This window comes from Mirounga leonina, unplaced genomic scaffold, assembly GCF_011800145.1.
Source record: "Mirounga leonina isolate KUSES-001 unplaced genomic scaffold, KU_Mleo_1.0 Mir_197, whole genome shotgun sequence".
Taxonomy (NCBI): Eukaryota; Metazoa; Chordata; class Mammalia; order Carnivora; family Phocidae; genus Mirounga; species Mirounga leonina.
This window is the reverse complement of record NW_023270494.1, coordinates 15554731-15568285: the sequence shown is the minus strand read 5'-3', so window position 1 is coordinate 15568285 and position 13555 is coordinate 15554731. Positions and strand designations below refer to the sequence as shown.

General features: G+C 53.6%; 1 protein-coding gene across 4 annotated transcripts in view; it reads left to right on the top strand.

Annotated features, from left to right (window-relative positions):
- The window catches only part of MRC2 (mannose receptor C type 2), a 56160-nt gene that overhangs the window by 21147 nt on the left and 21458 nt on the right, over positions 1 to 13555 (top strand). For 2 of the 4 annotated variants that reach the window (XM_035026331.1, XM_035026329.1), the window contains exons 2-5: positions 11376 to 11777; positions 12705 to 12878; positions 13061 to 13225; positions 13442 to 13555. In XM_035026331.1, the coding sequence (XP_034882222.1) occupies positions 11376 to 11777; positions 12705 to 12878; positions 13061 to 13225; positions 13442 to 13555 (855 nt within the window). Of the gene's footprint in view, positions 1 to 4249; positions 4269 to 11178; positions 11778 to 12704; positions 12879 to 13060; positions 13226 to 13441 lie in introns of those variants that run through there. The other 2 variants (XM_035026332.1, XM_035026333.1) reach the window with 2 other exon arrangements.

Genomic DNA, 13555 nt, shown 5'->3' with positions numbered 1-13555 from the left:
AGAAGTAAAGCCAACGAATCACTGAAGTATAACTAGTAAAAGTTTCTTGTGCTCACCCCACACAGACGATCGTAAATCAGGAGAACTCAAACCAAAACATGGAATGACGCTCCATGGTATATTGTTATAAAGCAACTTGGATAGTGTGGAGGTGGTGACTGATTATTCTTCACAGTGACTACTTATAATATTAGAATTTTCTTAAACAAAAGGGACTTGGCTTGTGGTTGCCTCCTATCAATTTTGGGGATCCATTTAAGTTTGCTTATGATTTTCAGAGGCATAAGTTAAGTATTGACCCCAGTTCAAGGTAGCTTCACTGGTGTGTCAAAGTACGCTAAATTAAGCTTTACTTGTATGACTAAACCGATTTTGTCTGCACAGGGAATTTTCAAGTCTGGTCTTGGGTTTAGGTTTGATTTTACTATGCTAAAGGATTGACAAGATGAATTCTAAGATCCCTCAGTTCACATTCATTTTGTCATTTTTTAAAAAAGATTTTATTGATTTATTTGACAGAGAGAGACAGAGAGAGAGGGAACACAAGCAGGGGGAGTGGGAGAGGGAGAAGCAGGCTTCCCGCTGGGCCAGGAGCCCGATGCCACTTGATCCCAGGACCCTGGGATCATGACCTGAGCCGAAGCCAGACGCTTAACAACTGAGCCACCCAGGCGCCCCTCATTTGTCATTTGACAAACATTTATTGTGAGTCCAGACCATGCCAGGCAAATGCCCAGGATGTCGAGAGGCCAATAAGGACCTCTTGTGCAGTGGGGTGGGAATCCCTACCCTCTTTTTCAAGTGTTATTTGAAAAACTCTTATCTGGAAATTGTTCACAAAATATTTCTAGTGAATGTTTATATTTGAAACCTCAATTTCAAGCAAACAAAACATTACATTCAGTATAATTCTCTACACATTTCTATTTTGTGAATAGGTGTCTACATTTTCAAAAATTATTTCAGTATGGAAAATTGGAAAACACAGAAAGGTCCAAAGGAAATCCTGTTGACTCTGCAGTGAGCATGGGGGCTTCTAATATTTGAGCTTTAGGTTACTCCCCCCCACACACACCTCTGCAGCCACTTTGTCAGAACTAAATTTTAAAGATTTATTTATTTGAGACAGAGATAGCACGTGAGTGTGGGGGGATGGGGGAGCAGACTCCCCGCTGAGTCGGGAGCCAGATGTGGGGCTGGATCTCACCACCCTGAGATCATGACTTGAGCTGAAATCAAGAGTCAGAGGCTCAACCGACTGAGCTACCCAGGCACCCCCAAACTAAATTTTAAAAACATTGTTCTCTCCAAATTTGCCTGAGTGTTTCCTAATAAATTCATTCTCTCACTCGTTCATTCCTTCATCCTCAGTCAGCCAGGTATGGAGTACCCAACCTGGCGCTGTGGCTGGGGCCCCAGAGGGCTCTGCTGTCAGAGATTTTACGAACTCCTCTGTTCCCCACCTCCTCCTACAGATAAGTAAAACAAGGGAGGCGCCGCAGCAGGCCCGGAAGGGTGCGCTTTGCTGCGCAGGTGATTGCTCAGCCGGGCTCCGGTGCCGGCTCCGGAATTCGGCCCTTGGCGGGCGGGTCAGTGGGGTTGGATGGGGCTGGCCCAGAAAGCCACTTCCTGCCGCGACCCGCGCCGCCGGCGTGGTGAAAGCGGCCCCCTGGGGAAGGAAGTGGCTTCGGACTGTTTATTTTGGCTTCGGGCTAGCAGACGGCGCCGGGGCTGCGGGCCTCTCAGACCCGCCGTTCGCGGACCGGGCCGGGGAGTCGGCTGACCTCGCCGCCGGGATCGGGGAGGGAGGCCCCGCGCGGGAACGCTCTGGGGAGCGCTGCCGAGAGGGGGCGCCGGCGAGGGGGCGACACCTCGCGGAGGAGGCGCGCGGCCGAGGACGGGGGGCGCACCGAGGGCGGCGCACGGCTGGGGACGGGGGCACACCGAGGAGGGGCGTGCGGCCAAGAAGGAGGGCGCACCGAGGAGGGGGGCGCGTGGCCGAGGACGGGGGCGCACCGGGGGGGGCGCGTGGCCGAGGACAGGGGGGCGCACCGAGGAGGGGGGCACGTGGCCGAGGACGGGGGCGCAAAGAGGGGGGCGCGTGGCCGAGAAAGGGGGTGCACCGAGGCGGGGGGGGCGCGACAGCGCAGACCTAGAACTCCGAGGGCCGGCGGCTCCCTGCGCCTCAGGTCCTGCGGGCGGGGTGAGGAGGAAGGGGTCGTCCGCCCCTGTGATGCTGGGGTGAGGAGGAGAGCTGGGGAAAGGGCAGAGGAACTGCCTGGGAGCGGACGGTCGGACCCGAGCTTGGAGGCGAGATTGCTTCTGTCGGGGTCCGGCGGCACCCCCGTTTCATTCTGCAAGATGGAGCCGGGGAGAGGACAGGCCGCAAAGATTGTGATGCTTTGGTTTGAGGAGACAAAAGCTAGCAGAGGGTGAGATTAAACACCACTAAATCGCCAGGGGGGAGGCCAGGGCCGGTGAGTATTTGCGTTCCCAGAGAGCCCCAGGGGCCAGCCCTAGTCAGCCGGCACGACCTTGGGGACCCAGGGGACCCGGCAGAGGGTGAAAATTGTCTTTCTGATTTTATGTATAATCCCGTTTTCCAGCACCCCCTTCACATCGCCTCTCTTTTGCATTTATTAGGTGGAGGTGACAAGCCCACCTCTTAACCCATTCCCTGTTCAGAGTTTGCTTTAACGTCTTCCTGAAACGGAGCCTGTCACATTTTGCAAGGGGGAAGAAGAGCATCTCTAGAAATAAGTGATAGAGGGAGCTCACCATGGCTGGAGGGAGTGAGGGAGAAGGGGGCGAGGGAGAGACACAGTGCACACACGTGTGACAGTAGCACACGGGGCTGTATGAGCCCAGTGGAGTCACATGCACTTTAAGCAATGGAGAGCAGGCAGTTTGGCCTGGCTGGAATGCAGCTGGGAGGAGGGAGGAGAGTGTGAAAAGCTTGGAGGGTGGAGCGTACTCAGAAGCCCACAAGAGCCCAGCATTTGGGTGGGGATATTGCAAAGTTGGACAGGGCATCGAGCCTCCATGTCATGTAACTGCCCTGCGCTCTATGGAAGGGATGCCCCGCTCCCCACCCCCACCCCATCCAGGTCCAGTGTGCGCATGGACATGGATGGAGCCTCCAGCAGAAGGTGGGGCAGGGTGGGGTGCTGGGTCCCCAGGGTTGGCCCTTCAACAGGGCGGGGCTGGCAGCTTCTGCTGACTCAGGGACATTTCCAGGCCTGGCCTCAGGGCCAAACGGCTTATTGAAAACAGCTGCTGCTCTTGGCTGGTGGCCCTGCGGCCCCTAGCTCTCCCTGGGATGACCCTTTGCCTCTGCATGGCCTGAGGAGGCTGAGGAGGGGGGCCGACTGCAGAGAGGCTCAGTAATGGCGCTCACCCTGCCATGCCCTGGAGGACCGAATGTGGTCAGCCCCCAGTGTTGGTCCCTAGGAGCGGAGCCAGGCTGGTCGCTGGGTCCCCTGGTCTCTGCTCCTGCCATTCCCCCACCTTGGCACATCCTCCTTTGTTCTTGTCCCGGCTGGTGCCTCTCGGGCTTTTGCTCGATATGCGTCCCATTCAGCAGATTTTATTGAGAGTCTGCTGAGTGCCAGGCACGCTGCTAGAATTAACTTCCCCTCTGCTTCCTTCCGCACGATGTCTTTCACTTGTAATGGAGAGCAGCCGTCTTATCCGAGGTCAGACCTCTGGCTGCCTTCACTGCTGGACGGAGTCCCGGAAGCCGCTGGGACAGCTGAGAGGTTTGCTCCCGAGAGACAGACAGTTCTGAGCCTCTGCACTCAGCCTCAGGACTCCACCAAAAGCACTGCGTGTACCTTACAGCAGATGGGAAAGGAAAAGAGGCCACAGTGACGGTCAACAAGGAGGGAGGAGACGTTAGCTACTCAGCGTCAGGCACATAGCTTTTAAAACCCGGTTGCCTCTGAGCACAGGCATAAATGTCCAGGGTGATGACCCGGATGTCTGAGAAGCAAGGAAGCGCGAACGTTGCAGCAGAATGATTCCTGTTAGATGTCCGTTACCTGGAAAATCCTTTCTGTCTGACACCTTCCCCCCTAGCCGCGCAGTATGAATTGGACCTGGCAGTTCTGCACACTTGCTGATGTGTTGCTTGTAACTTTGTCATGGATTGCTTCGCGAGTTCTGCCCCTCCAGCCTCATTGCAAATGTCAGGAGGCCAGAGGCCGGATTGTTTAATTCCCCCCGGAGGACCAAGTACAGTGCTTCAGAAAGCTGTGTCATCTGCATGAGTGAGAGAGCCTCCAGGGGAGCAGCCAGAAGGGTGATCAGGAGGCTGGGGTGGAGATGTGGCCTCCAAGGCCTCCTCTGATGAGCTCGGGCGGCTCATTTGCTGGTCTGAGGGTCAGAGGGAATCCTGGAAGGACAGCCTCCGGGGAGTTAAGGAGGCTGGGAGAAAGTCTCTGGCTCCAAGACATAGGGTTGTGTGTTTGTCAGGATTCTTTCAGTTCCACGGACAGAAACCCAGTGCAGACAAACCCAGCACAACAGGGGAATGTGGCTGCAGATGAGCCCGAGTGTGATTCACAGGCTGGACGAAGAGCCACAGGAACGCAGGGTCTGGGACTGAGTGTTCTGCACAGGACGACCCGCTTCCTCACCCTTCCATTGCTCAGCTGTGTCTCTTTCTGGAGTGTCTCCGTTCTTGTCTGTAGCAGGAAGGTCTTTCCCTCGTGGCAGGAAACATGGCCATTGGCAGCCCCAGTTTCACGATCTCCGCAGAGAGAGAAGACCACACGTTCCAGGGGAGGCCTCCCATCAGCCCTGTTTGAGTTATGTACCCAATCACTGTGCCTGGGGGGTGGCCACTCTTACTGGCCAGGGGTGAGACTTCGCGCCCACTCACGTAGCCAGAGCGCAGTGCAAGGAAATTATAAATAAGAAGAAGAAGCGATGGGACGTTTCTTGGGCAGACAGAAACAAAGGCCAGAGACTAAGGGCAGTTCAGTGAGGTTCAAGGATTCTCTTACGATCCCCAGATCTTCCATGGGGAGCCCCGTGCCTACCAGACCATATGGTGATGGGTTGTTCTCTGTTGCTCACCACGGTACTCTCAGTGCCTGGTACCCTGCCTGGTACCTGTGAAAGTGTCAACACACAGTTGTTGAATGAATGAACTGATGGATGTGCTCAACGCACAGTTCCCTGCCTGGTTTCATTCATTTATTTGTTCATTTATTGAACGAAAACCTAAGGAGCCACACAATCTGGTGCACGGCACTGTGCTGGGCATGGGGTGGTTGCCAACAAAATGCAGGTCATCTTTGTCCTTGATGAGGGACATGCCACATCCCTAGTGAGGGGCATTTCCACTCCCTGCAGCGACACCCGATGCTTCCCAGGCATGTGGAGTGAGGCTACGGGGTGGGTAAGACTGGAGGGGTCCTTCCCAGGACGGGGGCGCCAGGCGTCTGTGCCCCGAGCTCCCTCTGCCGCTTCATGTGTGCGCTGGCTGAGCACGGGGGTGCGAAGAAGACAGTCTGTTCTCAACACGCCTTTGTGCCCTTCCATCTCCCCCTTAGCATTTCCACCTCGGCCAAGGCTGGGCTTGATCTCTTCCTGCATTGGGCCCTGGAGAAAGAGCCTCCTTTCCGCGAGGGCCCAGGCACACCTCTAGACTTTGGGTGGAAAATGCTCTCCCAAGAGCCTCCCCCGGCCCGCAGTTTGGCAGAGTCCCCGGGATCCACCTCCGAGAACCCTCCTCAGCCTCCCCTTTGCTTTGTAGCTCTCCTGCACTCCTCCCCTCAGCTCCCAAATTCCTTGTTCTTTTCTCATTTGCTGCCAAGGCAGTTCTTCGACTTGCATTCTTCACCCCTGCCTCCTCCAGACCCTCATTGTCTTCAGAGAGCCTCCCCGCCCCCAGAAGGCTCAGCTCCCTCCTACGCCCCCAGACACCTGGATTTTAAGGGCTTGTTTGCCTCATGTCCTGCGGTGTCTGAACCCACTGTTCTTCTCTAACTAGGACAGTGCTGTGTTTTTCCTCATGGCCCCAGCGTTGCCTGGGACGTGCCCCACACATAGTAGGCACCCCAGGAAGATCTGTGCATTTGAACCCAGAACCTAGGACATCAGAGGAAGGAGGGGACTTGCAGCCGTGATTCATGTGGCAGAGGAAGAAACAGGCCTTGAACAGTACTGCAATTGGGCATCCTAATCTCTTCCCCTCTCTGGGCCTCAGTTTCCTTATCTGTCAAGTGAGGGGCAGGTGGCCTGATCCTGGGACTATCTCTTCTGACTGGCACAGACCTCTTTCAGACCCTTCATTTGCTGCTTATTACGGCTGCGCAGCCTGGTTGGACTGTTTCAGCCCATGTGTGGGTTTCCTGGTTGTGGCGGGGGGAGCGAGGGTTCTACCCCCTGGGCTGCTGTGGGCTCCTGTGACATTTTGGGGCTGCACTGTCCAGTCCTATCTCTGAGAAACATCTATAAAAGCAAGCACTGTTTTCTCCCTTTTCCGGTCCCAGGCCCTTTCCCTACCCCCTGCCGAGGGCTACTTTCTGTTACCACCGACTGTCCTCACTGGAAGGGAGTTTCTGAGAATCAAATACCCAGTCCTTAGAGGAGGCTTAGACAGTCCTGGATCAAGTCCTGGGGCCAGTTTATGGCTCTAGAGGGTGGCTGGAAAGGAAGGAGCAGGTTGAGGGGAGGGGGCAGAGAGGACCCCCATGCTGGCGTTGAAGAATATAGCAGACCAATGTCCCTGCCCCACCAGCCTCCTTACCATGGTGTTTTATTTTTTTTATGTTTTAAAGATTTATTTATTTATTTATTTGAAAGAAAAAGAGAGAGCATGCACACAAGTGGGCAGAGGGACAGAGGCAGAGGGAGAAGCAGGCTTCCCGCTGAGCAGGGAGCCCAATGAGGGGCTCGATCCCAGGACCCTGGGATCATGACCTGAGCCGAAGGCAGATGCTTAACGACTGAGCCACCCAGGCGCCCCTACCATGGTGTTTTAAGCACTAGGTGACAGGAGCTGTGGAGCCTCTGTTTTAGGAAAATTAATTTGGCAGCTGGGACAGGGAACAGAAAGATTGACGAACTGGTTGTGATTATTACCTAGGCAGGAGATTCACTCATTCATTCATTCCTTCATTCATTCATGTGTTCATCCAGTATTTATGAAGCACTACTGTGTGTCAGGCAGAATTGTAGGTGCTTCGGATACAGTGGTGGGAAAGACAGAGAGTCCTTGGGAGCTTATGAACCAGAGGAGAGACACACAAAATAGAAGCATGTCAGATAACGAGTTCTGCTTCTGGAAATTGCAGGGTAGCTTGCACCAGTCTAACTCTCTGGCCAAGGGAACTTATAGACAAAGGATGTAATATAAAATACCATGGTTTGAGAGCAATTAAAAACAGCCAGATGCTGGGGAGGAAACTGTCTCTAAAAGAAAAGAAGCAGGTGGGGTGAGGGGTTCATTTAAGCAGTGACTCCCCCTGAGAGCACTGCCCCATTTGAGGACCTCAAACTGAAAGTGGTAGTCCTACTGGTCACTGTTTAGGGCTACCAGAAAAGCTAAAAATCAAGAGGGAAAATCCTGGCAAGGAAGGAGCCATAATGGTGTTCTCTTACCAATTCTCCTCAAATCCTTGGCAACTAATAAACTGTGCCTGGGCGGGGTGAGGCATTAAGAAACCCAACAAGAAAACAGAAGAGAGGCAGAGGTTTCAGATGCTGCCTGGTGCTGAGGAAACAGAGTCTGGAATTCATGTTCCACCAAGTTAGAGGGGCTTGATCATTGCCTAAGGTTTTCCTTTGAAACTCCAGAAGGGTCTCACCTTATGATTAAACCCAAGGCTAACAGCCACACCCTAAGACTAAAGGCAAACCAAAACAACCCCACCCTAGTAAAGCCTAAAACCAAGCCTCTACAGGATCAAGATGATCCACCAGTAATTTAACTGCCTGCCAAAACAAAACTCAACATTCTTTGTAGGAAGATAAAAAAAATCCAGACTCCCTGTAACATGTCATCCACAACATCCTGTATACAAAAAAAAAAAAAAAAAAGAAATCCAGACTCTTTATAACATTATCCATAATGTCCAGTATGTAACAAAAATTACTAGACATGCAGGCAGCTGGAAAAATTGACCCCTAATCAAGAGAAAAAATAATCAGTAGACAAACACAGATAACCCAGATGTTGAAAAAAAATCAGATTATAATAAATATTGTGAAGAGAACTACAATCCAACAATATGATAGAGAGTAACTGGGTGGCTACTTTAGATGATGTCAGAAGGGCCTCTTTAAAGACGGGACGTTTGGAGCGCCTGGATGGCTCAGTCAGTTAAGCATTCAGCTCTTGGGGCGCCTGGGTGGCTCAGTTGGTTAAGCGACTGCCTTTGGCTCAGGTCATGATCCTGGAGTCCCTGGATCGAGTCCCGCATCGGGCTCCCTGCTCAACAGGGAGTCTGCTTCGTCCTCTGACCCTATCCCCTCTCATGTGTTCTCTCTCTCTCTCAAATAAATAAATAAAATCTTAAAAAAAAAAAAAAAGCATTCAGCTCTTGATTTTGGCTCGGGTCATGATCTAAGGGTCCTAGGATAGAGCCCCGTGTCAGGCTTCGCACTCAGTGGGGAGTCTGCTTGAGGATTCTCTCCCTCTCCCTCTGCCCCTCCCCCTGCTCGAGCACTCACATGTGTGCTCTCTCTCTCTCTAAAATCAATCAATCAATCCTTAAAAAAAAAATAAAGATGTGACTTTTTTGAAAAGTGAAATACCAGGCAGAGGAAACCGTGCAAGGGCCTTGAGGCAAGAAAGTACCAAGCCTGGGGTGCTTGCGACTCTTGGATTTGGGGTTGTGAGTTGGAGCCCCATGTTGGGTGTAGAGATTACTTAAAAAAAAAAAAAAAGGAGGGCGCCTGGGTGGCTCAGTTGGTTAAGTGACTGCCTTCGGCTCAGGTCACGATCCTGGAGTCCCGGGATCGAGTCCCGCATCGGGCTCCCTGCTCGGCGGGGACTCTGCTTCTCCCTCTGACCTTCCCCCTTCTCATGTGCTCTCTCTCATTCTCTCTCTCTCAAATAAATAAATAAAATCTTTAAAAAAAAAAAAAAAGGAAAAGAAAAGAAGGAAGTACCAATCCCTGTTCAAGGAAGGGCAAGGAGGGCAATGTGACTTGAGCGAGGGGAAATAGTGTGATCCAGGATCAGACTGGTAGGCAGGACCACACCATATGGGATCTGTGGCTCATGGTAAGAAGTTTGAATTTTATTTGAAGAGTGATGAATTGCCTTTGAAGGGCTTTAAGCTGGAGGGAGACTTACAGGAAACTTATATTAGGGAATAAGCTATTTACCACCAATAAGTTATATATTTTTTTGTCATTGGAACTCTGGCTTTGTTTATGGTATTTTTTTGCCATGAAAAAGATTATTATGTCACTGAATTCATCACTGTTTCCTTTATGACTTTCAACACTCCAATATCATTTTTATAAATTTTTGGTACTTTGGGGCACCTGGGTGGCTCAATCATTTAGGTGGCTGCCCGGGATCCTGGGATCAAGCCCCGCATCAGGTTCCCTGCTCAGTGGGGAGTCTGCTTCTCCCTCTCTCTGCCCTTCCCCCCCTGCCCCCGCTCATGCTCTCTCTCTCTCTTTCAAATAAATAAATAAAATCTTTAAAAATGTATATATATATAGAAATAAAAATAATTTTTTTGGAAACTTATTTACATCTTTTAAAAATCATCCTGGCTGGACATGGAGAACAGATTAAAGAAGGATGATAAGGCCATGGTGGAACAGAAGGAGCTTGAGGTTTGGACTCCGAAGACCGGGACCAAATTTCAGCTCCATCTCTGACTAGCCTCGTGACTGGTCAAATCATTTCACTACCCTTAGTCAATTTCTCTGCATGTAACATGGAAGAGTAATCATCGTCATGGCAACCACAGTAATTTACAGTGCTCTTACCATGTGCCAGACCCTGTCCCAAACACTTGACATGTAGTCTCTCATTTAATCTCCATGGTAGTCTGATGAGGAAATTGAGTCAGAGACAGGTAATGCAACTTGCCCAAGTCACGAGCTGGGGTTTGAGCCCTGGCAGTCAGACTCATGCCTTCAAGACATGGAAATTATCCTGAGGGGCTAGCGGCTAATGGTTGCAAAGGGACGTGCTGGGTGTATGTTGTGTACTTCAGCGGCAGCCTGGGAACAAGTAGAAGGTGCTGAGACGTGGGTGTCAGGCCTGGGTTTGCTTCCTGGCTACGTGACACTGAGCAGGTCACTTCTCTAAACTAACCATGTTTCTCTTTTTTATCCTTCCTACCCTCCCTCCCTTCCTTTCTTCCTTCTCTCCTTCCTTCCTTCCCCTCCCTCCCTCCTCCTCTCTCCCAGCTTTACTGAGATAAAATTCACATATCAAAGAACTCATCCATTTAAAATGTACAATTAATTGGGTTTTACTCTATTCACAGAATTTGGCAGCTATCACAACAATCTAACTTTAGAACATTTTCATCACCCCAAAAGAAACCCTGTACCCCTTAGCAGTCCCATTCCCATCACCCTCAGCCCAGCCCCAGGCAACCACTATCTACTTTCCATACATTTACGTCTCGATTTCTTAATCTGTAAAGTCAGCGTGCTTGGGCGCAGGTTGGATTCCTCTGCCTTCCCTGGAGTGTCTGCACAGTGAGGTGATGGGTGACACGATGCAGGATTGGGGGATGCCCTATATAGAGCTAAATGCTGCTTACAAAGTAAGGTGTGACATGGTTATGGGAGGCGTGAACAGTTGGATATGGGGGTGTGTGTGTTGGGAAGATTCTGGAAGTCAGGAAAGGAATCGCTTCTCGGCCTTTTGGCTAAGATCAAGTGTAGAAGTCAGGAAAGGAAGGAGCCAGGGGAGCTGAGGGGCAAAGGGGAAGAACAAGACAAATGATGGCAGGCCAGAGAGGAACTTTGGTGGGAAAACCACTCTATGTCACGGAGATTGGGATAAAGTTGCAACGTGCCGTGTGAGGTTAGTACCTCCACTGCTCCTCCTAAGGCCTTTGGGAAAGCATACAGTACGCAGCCTGCCATGCGGAGTTGGGTTTGCTTTTGCAGGTGGGACGGAGGGCTGAGTGCTGCCTCTAGGTTGAGCGGGGCGCTAGAGCTGAGGCTGGCCATGCAGACGCGGCTCTCTGGGCACAGGAGGGTGGCACTGCCTCTCCCCCAGACCCCAGAGTGTTGGGGGTGAGGACTGAGTGATTTACCATATGAGAGAGGGCTCACAACCCAGCGCCAGGCTCGGGGGCAGCGTCTGAAGGTGGCACTGGCCATCGGGAGCCACCAGCCCAGAGAGCCCCTGTGACGGCTTCATGTCCCGCCTTCCCTTCCAGAGCCCAACGTCTTCCTCATCTTCAGCCACGGACTGCAGGGCTGCCTGGAGGCCCAGGGTGGGCAAGTCAGAGTCTCCCCAGCCTGCAACGCCAGTCTCCCCGCCCAGCGCTGGAAGTGGGTCTCCCGAAACCGGCTCTTCAGCCTGGGCACCATGCAGTGCCTGGGCACAGGCTGGCCGGGCACCAACTCCACAGCCTCCCTGGGCCTGTACGAATGTGACCGGGAGGCACTGAATCTTCGCTGGCACTGTCGCACGCTGGGTGACCAGCTGTCCCAGCTCCTGGGGGGTCGCAGTGGCAACACGTCCAAGGCTGGCGGCCCCGAGCGCGGCGACCAGACCCGCAGTGGCCAGTGGCGCATCTACGGCAGCGATGAGGATCTGTGCGCGAGGCCCTACTATGGTGAGAGGCTGCTTGCGGGGAAGGGGTGGGGCCCCCCGGCGTCAGGCTGCTTGCGGGGGAGGGGTGGCCCCCCCCCCCCCCCCCCGGCGTCGGGAGGCCTGGAGCCACAGAGAGACAGACGCAGGAGTGACAGGGCCTTTGGCCTCTGCTGACCTTTGGCAGCCCTATCTGTAATGGCAGTGGGAAGCATGTGGGAATAATTAAGAAAATAAACTTCCAAGCATTTATTTTTAAGACACTACAAAAGGACTACATGCTTGTAAAGACCTCAAACGGTACAAAAGCGTGTAATGTAAAATTAAATGAAAATTCCCTTCCAGGCCTGCGCTCCAGGGTAGACCCCAGAGTAACTCCCATAGGTGGTCTTTTTTTTTTTTTTTAAGATTTTATTTATTTATTTGACAGAGAGAGAGCACAAGTAGGCAGAGTGGTAGACAGAGGAGAAGCAGGCTCCCCGCCGAACAGGGAGCCCGATGCGGGGCTTGATCCCAGGACCCTGGGATCATGACCTGAGCCGAAGGCAGGCACTTAACGACTGAGCCACCCAGGCGCCCCTCCCATAGGTGTCTTGATCCCCATTTTGCAGGGGTGACCGGGGACCCGAGTCACCCAGTGCGGGGCTTTCCGTGGTGGACAGCTCCGTCCTGGGGGTCCTTTTCCTGTAAGACATCCTGAGTTCTGAGATGGAGCTTGGGGGGAGGGGCAGCTGGATTTTTGGACAGGCTTTACGGGGAACCCCGTCCCAGCCCTAGGGGATGCGCGGCGGGGCCTCTCCCAGGCTCCTGCGCTGACCTAATGGCAGAGGGAGACTTTAAAGCCTCGGGCACCGCTTTGTCGGTCCCTGGGACAGGGGATTTTTCCTGAGGGCGGAGGGGGGCGGGCAGCCTCTGGGGTCCAGACGCCAAGGGACCGGCTCCCTTCCTGCAGAGGTCTACACCATCCAGGGGAACTCCCACGGGAAGCCATGCACCATCCCCTTCAAGTACGACAACCAGTGGTTCCACAGCTGCACCAGCACGGGGCGTGAGGACGGGCACCTGTGGTGTGCCACTACCCAGGACTACGGCAAGGACGAGCGCTGGGGCTTCTGCCCCATCAAGAGTGAGAGCAGGGTGGACCGGGTGGGCCAGGCGGCTCCCGGCGGAGGCTGACCGGCAGGGGCCTCGGGGCGGGTGGAGGAACTTTCGGGACTGGGGTGATAGGTACGATGCCCCTCCTCGTAGCCTGGAGCAGCGTGTGTGAGGGCCTCTGCACTCCTTGAGGGACTGTTGTCGTGGTGGCAGGTAATGACTGTGAGACCTTCTGGGACAAGGACCAGCTGACTGACAGCTGCTACCAGTTTAACTTCCAGTCCACGCTGTCGTGGAGGGAGGCCTGGGCCAGTTGCGAGCAGCAGGGGGCAGACCTGCTGAGCATCACTGAGATCCACGAGCAGACCTACATCAATGGTGAGGTGGCAAGGCACTGGGGGGGAGGGGTGCTGGGCCTGACCCCCAGGGGCACACCGGGGTGGGGGGGCAGGCAGGAGCCTGAGACCCGCTCCCCATCTTCGGAGGGCCCCGAGCCCTTTCTGCTGGTGGGGCAGGGAGGCCACTGGTGGGGGGCAGAGTGAGAGGGCCGAGGGTGGGGCGGTCCCCTCCTCACCGTGCCTGTTCTGCGGTCAGGGCTCCTCACTGGCTACAGCTCCACACTGTGGATTGGCCTTAACGACCTGGACACCAGTGGAGGCTGGCAGTGGTCCGACAACTCGCCCCTGAAGTACCTCAACTGGGAGAGCG